Source organism: Sinocyclocheilus anshuiensis, unplaced genomic scaffold (assembly GCF_001515605.1).
Source record: "Sinocyclocheilus anshuiensis isolate Anshui unplaced genomic scaffold, SAMN03320099.WGS_v1.1 scaffold304, whole genome shotgun sequence".
Classification (NCBI taxonomy): Eukaryota; Metazoa; Chordata; class Actinopteri; order Cypriniformes; family Cyprinidae; genus Sinocyclocheilus; species Sinocyclocheilus anshuiensis.
Window position 1 is genome coordinate 631,131 of NW_015555737.1, and position 14,452 is coordinate 645,582.

Below are 14,452 nucleotides of genomic sequence, written 5' to 3' on the forward strand. Positions count from 1 at the left end.
TTTGGTGTTACAATATGATCAGGCCTATACTGGAATACAAAGTACCATCTACTGCCATGCGTTCTCGCAGTTCCTGTTGCAGTCGACTCTGTCTGTCCTCCAACTCCAGCTCACGAGCACTGCAGAAAGGAAGGGGGAAGTAGAATTAAATGGAAGAAGAGAACAAATGATTGTTAAACTATTGAGTTTGTATGAGGTATTTTGAAAAATCTTTTGATGATCAAAGATAATGGATTCCTTGATGTGACACATGGACATCAAGGAACCATCTGCCATTAAAGCACCATAATGTTTGGTTTATGCTTGACGGTCCACCCAAACATGAGAGTGTGGATGAGCAGATGCACTTTTAAGCCACATGCTTTGAGAAGAACTAAAGCAAACGTTAAAAGCACTGTTGGATCTTCTGTTATTTGGTTGATCAGTTGTTTCTGTTATTAAACATTTTGCACTGTTATTAAAATTCTGTCTAATAATGAATTATATTATGGTTGCTAAATGGCCAATTCTAAAATCCTTTATGATTTTGTCTAAATTAATTAAAATAATGAAGTTTAAAATCAAACGATTTAAATGCTACAGGTGAATTCAGGCATCACAACCTTAAAATGCACATTATGAAAAATGAAAATTCATTTTGAGATAAGCTAAAGATGACATTTTCAAGTCTTATTAAATAATAAGTGTATTAAAGATTCTACATTTGGAAAAATCTAAATGTGAAAATATAGGAAACAAGCATGCACAATTACATATCCAATACTGACCGACTGAACTTAAGAGCTGATGACAAATATGATACAGCCTATAACTGCAAAACTGTTAATATCTCCATATGGAGAGCCCACAATCTCTTGATGAAATTGTCTCTTTGTAATTTGGGTTTTGTTGATGAAACTGTCTTTTGCCTGAGCGTATGGGCCATTTGGTGCTCATCTTTGCAAACAAACATGCACAGCTGATTGCATCTGAGGCACAGTCACTATGTAATTGCATCTCGTATCCACACAATGTGAACAGAACAAACAGAATCAAATAAATGCATCTGGTATAATCTTTCAATGTCGTTGCCTACAGCGAATTTGCCTGTTAGAGACCATCCGTTCTTGTTTAAAAAGACTAATCATTTGTTCCTTTTGTACAATGAATAAAATCATCCAGACTCCAGACAGTAAACTGGAGTTTGTTAATATTACATCTTGGGGAAGAAAAAAAAAACTGAGAAAAAAAAATATAATAATAAGATTTACATACATTAACATGCAAATTCTTAACTTTAACTTCAAATGTACAAGTCAAAACACCCTAATCCTAAAAACCTCTAGTTGGATCAGCAAATATTTTCATCCCACTTTTGGCTGTTGTTTTGAAGAACAGTGTAATGGAAAATGAGTTGATTGTAATAGATTTTTGGACACGGAGAAATATTAACACAAGAATACGAGTTGAATTCATTTTTTGTTTTTTAAAAACTAAATAAATAAATAAAATTAGCTCTAGTTAATTTTTTTTTATAGTTTGAAAAAAGTTCTTAATGTAGATAGGCTAAACTAATTAAGTCAAAATTAATGAGCATTAAGAAATAAATTAACACCATTAAGAAATGGGAAATGGGCACTGAAGCTTAAATTGGACGTCTACTCACAATATCATCAGCTCCGATTCATAGCGCACCAAGGCATTCTTCTCCTGGACCAGTTTAAACCATTCCTGCATCAGCTTTGGATCGTCCTTTTTACCCATTCCTGCAAGAAACACATTGGAGAAGCATGAGGAACCTGGCAGTTAACCACTCGCTGACACAGACACCCACACAGCAAATGCGATGACAGCCAAGCCAGGATGTCTTTGTCAGGGCAAGAGTAGGGTGAGAATGTGGAAGACCGTGATGAGGTCGAGCCTGCCGGGTTCACAGAGGATGGCGTGGAGGTATGGCTTCTGATTGGACAGCATATCATGATCAATGCTGATCAGACTGGACTTCTGAGGCATTTGGTCTTTTTCAAGGCAGTGGATATTGCTTCAAACTTTAAAAGCTTCTTTTGCAGGACTACGTTTATTAATTATGAAAGCTACCCAATAATCCAAGGGAATGTCTTAGGTATATGTCGAAAAGTTTGAACATTTAAACTTGGTTTTACCTTTGTGGGTCCATAGCTTGCTCCAAGGAGGTTTCCTCCAAAAATTATGCAAGTTACCCAACTGTATACCATTTTAGCCCGATGCCATGGCAATAATTATGGCACATCATAAAGAAATGTTCCAGTTTCATTACAAGTTCAGCTCTACTGACAGCAAGGTTGGCAAAGTGTTGATTGCCACAAGAATTAATTTTGACTCTTCTCTCAGGAAGCATTCTATCTTTGCTAAAGAACTTATGCTAATTATTATTTCTTACAAATAATATATAAATATAAATAAGTATAAATAACACGTGACAGTTCAAAAGTTTTTGTTTCTTGTTGCTGCTGCTGTTTTTAAAATTTTTTTTTTTTTACTTTTATTCAACTAGTATACATTAAATTAATCAAAACTGACCATAAAGAAATAGTTATAAATTATTTCTATTTTGATTAAATGCAGTTTTTGAATTTATTAAAACAAAAATCTGGATTTTGCTTTTTTATATATAATTAATAAATAATAAAATACATAAAATATATATGATTATTATAAATACAAATCTACTTCTTTTGTAAATATTTATATATATATATATATATATTTATATTTATATATATATATATATATATATATATACACACACACACATGTACACTCTATGCACATGTGTGTATAAAAATAATCTTATTTTTATTTAAAATTACACAAATAATTGCAATATTTTTTATTAAATTAACAAAAAGTATTTTCTCTAGATAAAAGTCATTTATCATAATTCTGGATACATTCCACACAGAAATGGCTAGTATCACACTGGCTTTTCAACAGCTTTAAAATGGCTTTGAACTTTAATGTTAATTTTATTGTCCCACTGTAAGTGCCTTAACACAACTACAATTTTTGATTGTTATAAAAACAAAAAGGACAAGTCAAAATAACTTTCTGTGGTAATCAACATTATGCAGCAAAAGCTTGCAGATAAAACTTGCATTGAACCTGGAACATTCCTTTAAAAAGCGCACTGGGTTGAGCTCATGACTCAATATTCTTTACCTGCAGTGCAGTTAGACGTTCCTCTAATGTTTGCATGAGGTAAAAAGCCTCATGGCATGTGCTGAAGTCCATGATCAAAGCAGAATACTGTCAACCGGATGTATGTGGGAACAACTGTACATGTCAGCCCATGCTAGTACAGTCCCAGAAGTCGATGAAAACCCCATCTCATACATAAACACACGAGTGAAGCCAAGCGCTGAGATGAGCCATCGCACGGCAAACCTGGATGGAGCATGCCGTACTTAGCTGACAGAGGCGGCTCTTGCAACACAAAAGGGTAAAAGACAGTACACACATAAATCGAACGGCTGTGCTCGCTGTTGCCGGCCTTGACTGTTTTAACACACAGAGGCAAAGTAGAGGTCCTCAGACATAAAAACAGTGAGAGACAGAGACAAGAGGACAGGGAGGCTAAACTTATCCAGTGGGACGCACTGTGAGTGGCCTCCCCCACACTCAGCCCCATGCTTTCCCCAAGAGGAACAGAGAAAGAAGAACCACAGTTAGAACAGTCGTAGAACAGCCACGCAAACGTCGTGCCAAAAGGGCACTGTTATACACAGGCATAGTTACACACACCAGATTACAAACGGGACAAAAACACAATGTTGCCAAACTTCTGTATTTTTATATATATATACACACACACACATGTACACTCTATGCACATGTGTGTATAAAAATAATCTTATTTTTATTTAAAATTACACAAATAATTGCAATATTTTTTATTAAATTAACAAAAAGTATTTTCTCTAGATAAAAGTCATTTATCATAATTCTGGATACATTCCACACAGAAATGGCTAGTATCACACTGGCTTTTCAACAGCTTTAAAATGGCTTTGAACTTTAATGTTAATTTTATTGTCCCACTGTAAGTGCCTTAACACAACTACAATTTTTGATTGTTATAAAAACAAAAAGGACAAGTCAAAATAACTTTCTGTGGTAATCAACATTATGCAGCAAAAGCTTGCAGATAAAACTTGCATTGAACCTGGAACATTCCTTTAAAAAGCGCACTGGGTTGAGCTCATGACTCAATATTCTTTACCTGCAGTGCAGTTAGACGTTCCTCTAATGTTTGCATGAGGTAAAAAGCCTCATGGCATGTGCTGAAGTCCATGATCAAAGCAGAATACTGTCAACCGGATGTATGTGGGAACAACTGTACATGTCAGCCCATGCTAGTACAGTCCCAGAAGTCGATGAAAACCCCATCTCATACATAAACACACGAGTGAAGCCAAGCGCTGAGATGAGCCATCGCACGGCAAACCTGGATGGAGCATGCCGTACTTAGCTGACAGAGGCGGCTCTTGCAACACAAAAGGGTAAAAGACAGTACACACATAAATCGAACGGCTGTGCTCGCTGTTGCCGGCCTTGACTGTTTTAACACACAGAGGCAAAGTAGAGGTCCTCAGACATAAAAACAGTGAGAGACAGAGACAAGAGGACAGGGAGGCTAAACTTATCCAGTGGGACGCACTGTGAGTGGCCTCCCCCACACTCAGCCCCATGCTTTCCCCAAGAGGAACAGAGAAAGAAGAACCACAGTTAGAACAGTCGTAGAACAGCCACGCAAACGTCGTGCCAAAAGGGCACTGTTATACACAGGCATAGTTACACACACCAGATTACAAACGGGACAAAAACACAATGTTGCCAAACTTCTGTATTTTGTGCTGCTGCATTTAAAGTCAACATGAAATGTCCTATGCTACCATTTTACTTCTATATTGTTATATTTCAACCCGAAATGTATTGAGAAAACTCAATATCAAATGCAATAATACCAAGTTTGGAGACCTCACTTTCCTATTGTGTTCCTCTTACACATGCTATCCTTCATAACAAATCATCAGTGTTATGGAAACATATGAACACAGTGAATATAGTCTATGATACAGCTCTGTAAAGGAGCTGTGAGGTTGGGACAGGTAAAACGCTGACAGTTTTAGAACTCGGGAAGTGCAAACGACAATCATGCTGTTATTTGAATTCACACTTACAGTCAGCAGAGCAGTTTCCCCCAAAAAACACAGTCTGTCATTGTATTAGGTCTGCTCTAATGTACTAATTGAAAACGCATTTCATGCTATGCTTATCCTCTTTAGGAAGTCTGAAGTAAAGTGTGTAGAAAATAAAAGTAGAACCTTGATATGTAAAACCAAAATATGTGCCTAACGTATGCTGCTACTGCTGAGGGCTGGGTGATATACCAAACATTTACCACATATTCAATTTTTTGTTGCTGATATAGAATTTTAATAGCATACAATTCTGACAGTGAGGGCAAATTTTATTACCTCGCCTGAATCAATTCTTTCAAATTTCCTGACTCAAATGCTGATTTAACAGTTTATTTGGGTCAACCGTTCATGAAAATCCTTGCATGGCACATACACAAGTTTTAAAATGTAATACATAGTAATCCTGTTTATTACATGTTTGTGCATATAAATAAAATTAAAATGTTGCTTCTTGCTTAAAGCATACTGAATCTACTTGGCAACTACATAAATAAAATAAAATATGCTACATCTGTTACAGCTAGCTACATCTGACTATTGAAGCATTTTGGATTTGTGCTGCTACATTTTATTGGCACACTTTTAGTTTCAAAACTAGCATTAAAACCGAAAATCGCGACTTAGTGATTTAGGCAAAAATTTTAAGAAATTACTATTTTTTTCTTTAGATATAAATAACTCTAATTAATAACACCACTAAATAAAAAAATGCTTTGCGATACAAAATCAAATCCTGAAATTAAAAATGAAATAAATCAAATATATTATAACATTTTGCAGCAAATGCACTAATTTAGATATGGAATCGAATACTGGCAAAAGGCCTGAAAAATATCATCCAGCCCTACTGCTGCTACAAATTTGTCTGTACATCAGAAGCACTGACGCAATCTGCTGGGGGAAATCCGCTAAGCCTGGACACACATGGGCAGGGGAGAGGAGTAGACTTTGTAGTTGAAGGGCAAAAGCAATACTCCACAGGTCCAGTGGATTGTCAAAGTGACGCCGCTGGCCATGTTGTTATGGTAACATAGCTGGCCGGCAGCAAACATGACGGGGTTTACGTTACCTTCAGGGGCACAGCAGGGGCAGAGGTACAGGGCTCTTCGGCGAGGGGTCCCGACATAGGGCTCAACTTCCACAACACAGGAAAGGAATGTGTGAGAGAGAGATAGCAGAGAGAGAGCAGAGTGGTGGAGGTGACCAGAAGGGTGAAATCAAGAAAGAGGAGAGAAAGAAAGAGATGTGGAAGAGAAAAAAAGTGAGGAGCGAAATCAAAAAGAGAAAGAACTCTGGGGAGAAACTGAAAGCAGCAGTGCGATGCGACATATTGCGGGGGAAATGACACGGGACAGAGCGCAAACATGAATGAACTGAGGAAGAGAGGGGAAATATCACGCTACTCTTTGAACTTTTCCTTCTGTGCACTACTGAGGGCAAATAAGTGGCGGCTTGAGAGCAAACCTAATGTCTGCACAGGCTACATCAAAGAAGTACAGTATGCAGCTGTAGCTCTCCTGAAAAATTTGGATTTTAAGAGCTAAGGTTGAATTATTATATCATCTTTGGGGATGTTCCTGGATTTCTCAATCCTCTCACTACGTCTGATGTGGAAATCAGCCATCTATATGGCGGGTGTCAAACCTCTAGACAACAAAAAAGCATCAAATGAATGTCAGAAGAATGATTGGCACCAGAGTAAAGGTCCTTGCACACTGAGTCCGAAATTTTTGTATGCGTTTTTCCGGTTTTTTTTCGTATTCGTTATCCTTTCCTATCAAAATGCTTGCTACGGATGTGAAAACGCAGAAAATCGAACCTGGTCCGAATTTTTTTATGACGGACGAAAGTTTCGGAGGCAGTGTGTAAACGTGATTGACACAACGTGAGGTCGTATTTATTTTTCAACGTGCGAAAATTTCGGATGAAAAATTCGGACTCAGTGTGCAGAGACCTTAAAGGATTTCGCCAGTGGAGAAAATTAAAAGGCAGATCCTTGTACAATTCTTTGTGCTCTGCATAGCTGGGACAGAATGGTCTTAAAATGCTGAACCAATTGGATATGTCGTGTAATTCACAACAAGGGACTATCGCAGAGGAGTTTGTCAACGCAACCCTCGAAAGCTCGACTGTGACCTTGTCTGCATTCAGAAACTAATCAGCACTTATACAACACCGTCTTATGTGAAGGCTGAGGACATATTTAGTTTCCTATTCTACATAAGTGACCCCTATTCTGACCTCATCAACACATACAAAGCAAATAAACATTAAAAGGGGCATTTCATTGAAAGGATCTGTTTCAATCTAACATGCACAGAGTACTCGTCTTAAACAGCGTCATCTCATATCGCTGGCTCATCCTCTGCAATTATGGGAAGAATCAGGGAACTAATTATCCATGAAAAGCAACAAGCTCACATTCTTATGCAGACATGCATGGAAACGACCCACGGGAAACAGGCCATAAACAAACGCACACTGATGCAAAGTTACATAGAAATCAACAAAAGCTTTCAGAAGTTTTTTTTAATTGGCTACAAAAATGGGGACAACTATATTGCTTTGGATAAGACAACCAAGTTTTCCAGCCAAGAGATGGCTTAGGCCTCAGAACGCTGACAGTAATTATGCAAAGTGTTTTTGGGCTCGGATTACAAGAAATCCTCCAACTGTTAGCAGGTCCGCCACCAACTAGTTTGCAATGAAAAAACTCACTTTTACAGGAAAATCAATCTAAGCGAACAGCTCACATATTAGCCACTTAATCTCTGTGCAACTGTTACAAAAATGAAAGAAAATGTAGCCACAAGAAGCAATTATGGGGTTGCAGCATTAAAACGGCAAACAGAAGTCATACGAACTTTGTGAATTTAGCTTGCTTTTGGATTTCAAATGCTTTTTCCATCAACGTCTTGAGACCATTTACTAGAACATTTATAAAATGTGCATATGTTTTACTTACCTGGGTTTCCTAATTAAACAATACTCTTTCTTAGCATATGTAAAGACTACCACCTGAAATAACCCTTGCTTTTTGGCATGCTACGTTTAAGAAACATCTTGTTGCATTGAAAAAGATTCATAAGATGATTTAAACAATGCCTCAATGTCCTTTAAAAACAATGGGTAATTTATACACCATCACAAACAGCGCTCCACGCTATCTCCTGTCTGCTTGGGTGATCTCGGCATGGCTTGCCTGGAACTTCACAGTGTGATCAATGAAACGCCACAAGACAATACACTCATTCAAACAAGCACTCAACAGATCCACAGGGAACACAGTGAAGACGAACCACACATGATCAATCGCAATAGACACAAGACCTTTCCGACTTCCGGAATGATGCACTGAACACTGGGATCTCTCGGGGCCCGGGGCCCCTATGCAACAACTGAGCAGGTATGGGAGGAAAATATGAAAGCTAATGTGCTGGCGGGTAAAGCAGACAGCCATAGGCTCTACAAAAGGCTAGAGGGGAGGGCTTAATCAGGATTGCAAACATTTATTTGATTGTTTAAGCATTTAGGATTTCAGATGCTGCTGTATATTAATAGCACATTTTTAGTTTGAAAACTAAGATTAAAACTGAAAGCAAATATAATGCCAGGGCCATTTGCAAGCGAGCAATTTTTGAGCAAAAACTGATACCAAATAATATATTTTTGCTTTGATTCTAATGATTGTCACTTAAAAAAAATTGTTTATTACATGTAATAATTTAGTTTATAAAAATGATACAATCATTCAAAATGAAACCTGTATATGTAAGAAAATATAAATAACTAATAATAATTCATTCTTAAAATGTAATTTAAAATACAACTATAAACATTTCATAAAATGTATAAATTACATAAAGTGAATTAACATTAAGCAGGATAAAATGACAGTATTTAGGCAGAGGGAAGACTCAGTAAGTAAAGGGGGAAAAGAGAGGGCGTCAGATGTTAGTCCATTTCAAGCAACAGATTTGAAATACATACCGCCCAGATGCAAATCCAGGATCTCACTGTAATTAGACTCTCCCCAATAGTCTATAATAAGGATATATTAGAAACATGTTACTGCACACACAGGCACAGCCAGTAGCTTCAAGTCATGCACATGTTGCACACAAACACACACGCTCACACAGTAAGGTATGCCGAATACACACTACCCACACTTGTTATTTGGCATGTAAACATGTAGTTAATTGCATTTATATTGCATGTCCTGTAATGGTAGATGAGCACATAGATTTGTTGCACTGCTGTTTTCTGCCACAAGGGACACAACAGATTTTGGAGTGCGAGTATGTTTTTGGATCTAAAACCCTATCTAAAACTCCTTTTATTCAATGTATATCAAGCATTTTAACCCTAAATGCTACAGATAATCTGTACGGCCTGTGAATATGTGTTATGCTAAACAACAAAACATGAACATAGCATTTAGCAGATGACTTGGGATGCTTTAGGATTCACAAAATGGAATGATATAGATCCAAAATCAAAGAAACAGTCTATAATACTTTTAAATTTATAGTGGCTCACATCCAGTGCAGCATACAAATCTATGTTTGGCGTGATCGGATTGACGGGGCATGCAGCTGAGACACACGCGAGGAGAGACGATGTTCGGCATGAGAATGGCACGATACGCTGAGACGACTACAACAACTACTAGAGTTATTATCACCATGGATACCTGAGCGCCTCTTACGCTGTTTTGGACTAACACTAGAGAGAGTGTACAACCCTTAGAGAGAGTAAAGGATAAAAAGAGATTAAGAAACACTAGATATAAAAGATGGGATGGAGGGGAGTGGGGGAGGTGAGAGAGGAGGCAATAATTCAGAATTTTTCTTTTACTGCCTATAATTACCCTACTGTCTGGAAATTACAAATCAACTTCAGAAATTTTAATTTGTTACAGCTACAGCTACTTGATTTTGTTAATATTATCTGTTCACATTTTTCAACAGGAAACCATTTTCTTTGAATCCAATAATGAAATAGATTCTAGTAATTCTCTCAGCTGTTACTGTAGCACCCATCAAAAGGAAAATCCAAATTTGTGATAGCTTGTCATATGCAATTTAATGCAGAAAAAATAAAATATAAGAACAGCCGTGGTATTGTCAAAACGTTAATTTTGTAATACCTTTATTTGATTTATTAGAAGCATTATATACTGCAGATGTTTGAAAACAAAAATCTTTCTAATGTGTATATACACATATATTTACATTTTCAAATAAAGACTTCAAGACTTAAAAATACTCTTGAAGACTTCTAGTGAATAGGGATTTAAAAAAAAAACAAAAAAAAACTATTTTACAGTGATTGCAGGGGCAGATGCAATTGTATGTCAGGTACAAATCCTTGGATTTAGTAGATTTAAATAATTTATAAATAAATGTAAAAATGTGTCCAGGAAAATGAAACATGCCTTGAGATTCATTTGCAGCTCAACTGGAGAGCTCAAAAAGCAATTCTGGCATATGAATTATTTAGAGCTGAGCATAACTAGAAAAAAAGACATTCACTACCAAAATGTCTATGACTTTTTCATGACTTCCAAGGTTTTAATAATTATAAGTGCCTATTCCAGGCCTGGAAATCACAATTTTAAAATTCCCTGACATTTCCAGGTTTTCCATAACCATGGGAATTCTGAATGTAATTCTAATGTTATGTCAGTGTGGAACCCGACAGAGTGTTATAAATTTAGTAATGAGATAAAAGCTTCTAGCAAAATTAATGTAAAAAAAAAAAAAAAGGCGTTACTTTACTATGAATACTAAAAATACTAACTAACCCAAGTTAACGAAATGGCTTTTAATCACAAGGAAAATTATGCATAAACATCATTTTACATCCTTTTAAAGGGGTCATATGATGCAATTTCAATTTTTCCTTTCTCTTTGCAGTGTTACGAGCTCTTGGTGCATAAAGAAGATCTGTAAAGTTGCAAAGACTAAAGTCTCAAATCCAAAGAGATATTCTTTATAAAAGTTAAGAGTCAGCCACTCCTACCTAAAACGGCTGTTCTTTTTAGCAACATCATATGACCCCTTTAAGTCTGAACTGTAGTTTGAAGCTAGAATCTAGAAAAAACAGCAAGCAGATCTAACCTAAAGGTCAAAGTATAACTACATAGAAAAGCATGAGTTATGAAAATTTGCTCCACGGCTTTAACCCTTCAGCAGCGCATCTGAGGAATAAAGTGAGACTGAAAGAGAGAAATACCTGCTTCCCCTCGCAATGCCTTTTCCACAGCGACACCTCTCTCCTCTAGCTGCCTCTGTTTCTCTTCCACCTGCTCCAGCTGCCTCTGAATGATCTGAGGAATCAAAAAGCAGCTTCTAGTTAATTTTTTAATTTCACACTCTATTCCTCTGCAAGGTGATGGCTGAAATTCAGCTTTCTGACAACCTCATGCGAAAAAGTCATTAGTATGCTTTCACCTGGGCTCTGTGGAGTCTCTTGAGCTCCTCTTGCTTGGCCTGCCTCCGTGCAGCTTTCTGTACTCTTCTTGTCAACTTGGCATTGAGTTCCTCCTCTGTGTATGTTTTCTGCAACAAGAAATTAAGAATCAGATCCAGCGCTCCTGTAAGCTATGTCCAGGTCAGTTGTAGATGGATCCTTGTCTGGCATCACATGGATGTCTACGGCAGGGGTTTGTGTAATAGAAGACTACAGCAGAGTCTAAAACAAAGTCTAATGTCAAAGCTACGTAACTTCTACAACAGACTGAAGTACTTCTGACTTACAATTTTAAAGCACCTCTAGATGCGATTTTGGCAGTATAATCAAGTCATAATAATCAAGCATATCACAGTACAAGTAACTTTTATCACAATAATGGTACTATGTGTGTGTTTTTGCTGGAAATTCAACAAATAATTAAACACTGAAGTTCTTCAGAATATTAAGTACTCCATTCTCCATTAAAAAATAAATTATTCACAAATTTACTACAACTGAAATTAGCACAAACAAGGGACTCAAAAATGTAATACTAACAAAAAAAGTCTTGACTCAAACTTTAAATCTGCAGACTAGATAGATAGACAGACAGACAGATAGATAGATAGATAGAGTTGTCTGTGCATTTCATTGATATATTGCACACAGCCAATAAATTGTAATAAAGTGTAAGACAGACATAGAAAAAAAATATTGACTGGAGAGATTCTTTAAGAAAGTATAGTAGAAGCTATGAAAGAAAAACAAGTTGCATGTAAACCAGTGAGGTACACAGTATAGAAAATAGTATGCAGGTAAACAGCCAAAAAGCCTTTTGAGAATGTTATGTGATACAGTTACATCCTCCAGCAGAAAGGTGGCGCTTTAGCCTTCACAATGCTGCAGAAAACAGTTAGTAATACAATAAAGCAAACATATTTGGACCAACAATAAGGGGTTAGGCATGACGGTGTGATATGACATGCGTAAAACGGGTAGACCAATGGGAATTAATGAACACACTACCTTTGTGGCATATGATCTCTTGAACGCCAATGCATGAGGTACATAAACAGACTTAGAAAAATAAATAAAAAAAAGAAAACAAACAAAACAAATATTATGCAATTAGATGGGTTAATGTACAATTAAACAAAATCAGGATTCTACGGCAACACACAAACACAAGACTTAACATTTAAGGATGCTGGGATGAGTGCAAAAGTACAAATTAATGTGACTGTGTTTTGTGCAACACAATTATACTCAGGGTCCAAAATTAACATCCGCCAACCAAAATTTTTCTCATGTGGCAACACAAGCCAGGGTTCCATCCAAGGTTTTTGTACGAAAAAATATTTAGCGCTTCAAAATTGTTACCAATATAGCTGATGGAAATGCCATTTATCGATAAAATTTCTCATGTGTCGACATTATCTTTTTCCGTTTAACTTTAGCGCATAAATTCTATATCGATACTTTAAATGTGGCCAAAAAATTGTTTGGAAACACTTTTTGTCGAGAAAAGGGGCTTTAACGCAAATAAATGTAGTCACATGGCAGAATTAGCCTATAGGCAGCGTCCGTGTTCATGGTGTTGCTCAGGTTAAAGCATCGTTTCCCTGTAGTTCAAAAGCGCATTAAATCATATTCATATTATTAAATTGCATCTAAAATTAGTTTATATTTGTTAAGAAAAAGACAAGTTACCTCTCAAACATACTTATCTTAATTTGAAAATTAATTCATTTGGCTTGTTAGTAGCTTCTTATATTATTTTTTATTTTTGTTTTGTTCTGTTCTACCGTTAAATTTAAAGTATTTGTTGTGGAGTGAGGGGAGATAAAATAGCATGGTTTTCAATGTTTGGCTGACTGTATTTTATTATGACAATGAACAGGCTGCGTTGTCGAGTTAATAATGCTTAACTGCGCGAGTGAGGCGCCAGCACGATCACTTGTGTTTTTTTTTTTCCTTATAAAAGTGGAAACAACTTGCACCATGTCTACACCGGACGCGAGCAGTGCGGCAACTGTCGCGTCCGGTGTAGACACGGTGTTACTATATTCCTTCATTTCTGGTCATATGAGAGTAAGACATTATTCAAAACTATTCTAAATATTCCTTTATTTGTGTACATTCACAATAAAAACAAAACATTGTGCTTTTGTAAAATAAAGGAAACAAACAGGATGCCGCTTTCTCAAGAGCGCATCACAAAAATGAGCCGAAATTCTGCATTTAGGCTGCTAATTGTTGCAGTTTTTTTTTCTTTTGTTTTGTTAAAGGGGTCATCGGATGCAAAATTCACTTTTGTTGTTGTTTGAACAAATGTGTGTTGGAAGTGTGTGTACACATCCACCCAATAATAATAAAAATCCACCCAGTGTTTTTTTTTAAATCCCTATTTTAAAATCCCCTTTCTCAAATCAGGCTGTTCTGAGATTCCTGTCAGAATGACGTAGTTCTGCACAGGCCCCTCCCACGATAATTGATTGACAAGGCCGTCTTACCTTCGACCCGCCCTGAGTGAGCTGCCTGTGAGCTGTCCGCCATTGTGTCGACTCCGGTGCAGGGGAAGACAAGAATGTCTCCTAAGCGATTGAGATGTTTTGTTGTTGGATGTAATAATGAACATAGCAGTCGTCATTTACTCCCGACATCTGAGCCGCTGAAGATGCAGAGGATTAACGTTACTTTCATTTTTGAAGGGAATGTGCCCCTGATCTGCCTAAATGCATCTATGTTCGCGCGAATCATTCGTGATCCAGCTT

At 36.8% G+C, this 14,452-nt stretch overlaps 1 protein-coding gene across 2 annotated transcripts in view; it reads right to left on the minus strand.

Moving 5' to 3' along the window:
• The window catches only part of mical3a (microtubule associated monooxygenase, calponin and LIM domain containing 3a), a 92,569-nt gene that overhangs the window by 1,462 nt on the left and 76,655 nt on the right, over positions 1-14,452 (minus strand). The window contains exons 40-46 of one of the 2 annotated variants that reach the window (XM_016466620.1): positions 12,705-12,755; positions 11,678-11,785; positions 11,460-11,553; positions 9,916-9,966; positions 9,210-9,260; positions 1,646-1,745; positions 46-119 (exon numbers count right to left, since the gene is read on the minus strand). In XM_016466620.1, coding sequence (XP_016322106.1) covers positions 46-119; positions 1,646-1,745; positions 9,210-9,260; positions 9,916-9,966; positions 11,460-11,553; positions 11,678-11,785; positions 12,705-12,755 — 529 coding nt within the window. The remainder of the gene's footprint in view (positions 1-45; positions 120-1,645; positions 1,746-9,209; positions 9,261-9,915; positions 9,967-11,459; positions 11,554-11,677; positions 11,786-12,704; positions 12,756-14,452) is intronic. The other variant, XM_016466621.1, reaches the window with a different exon arrangement.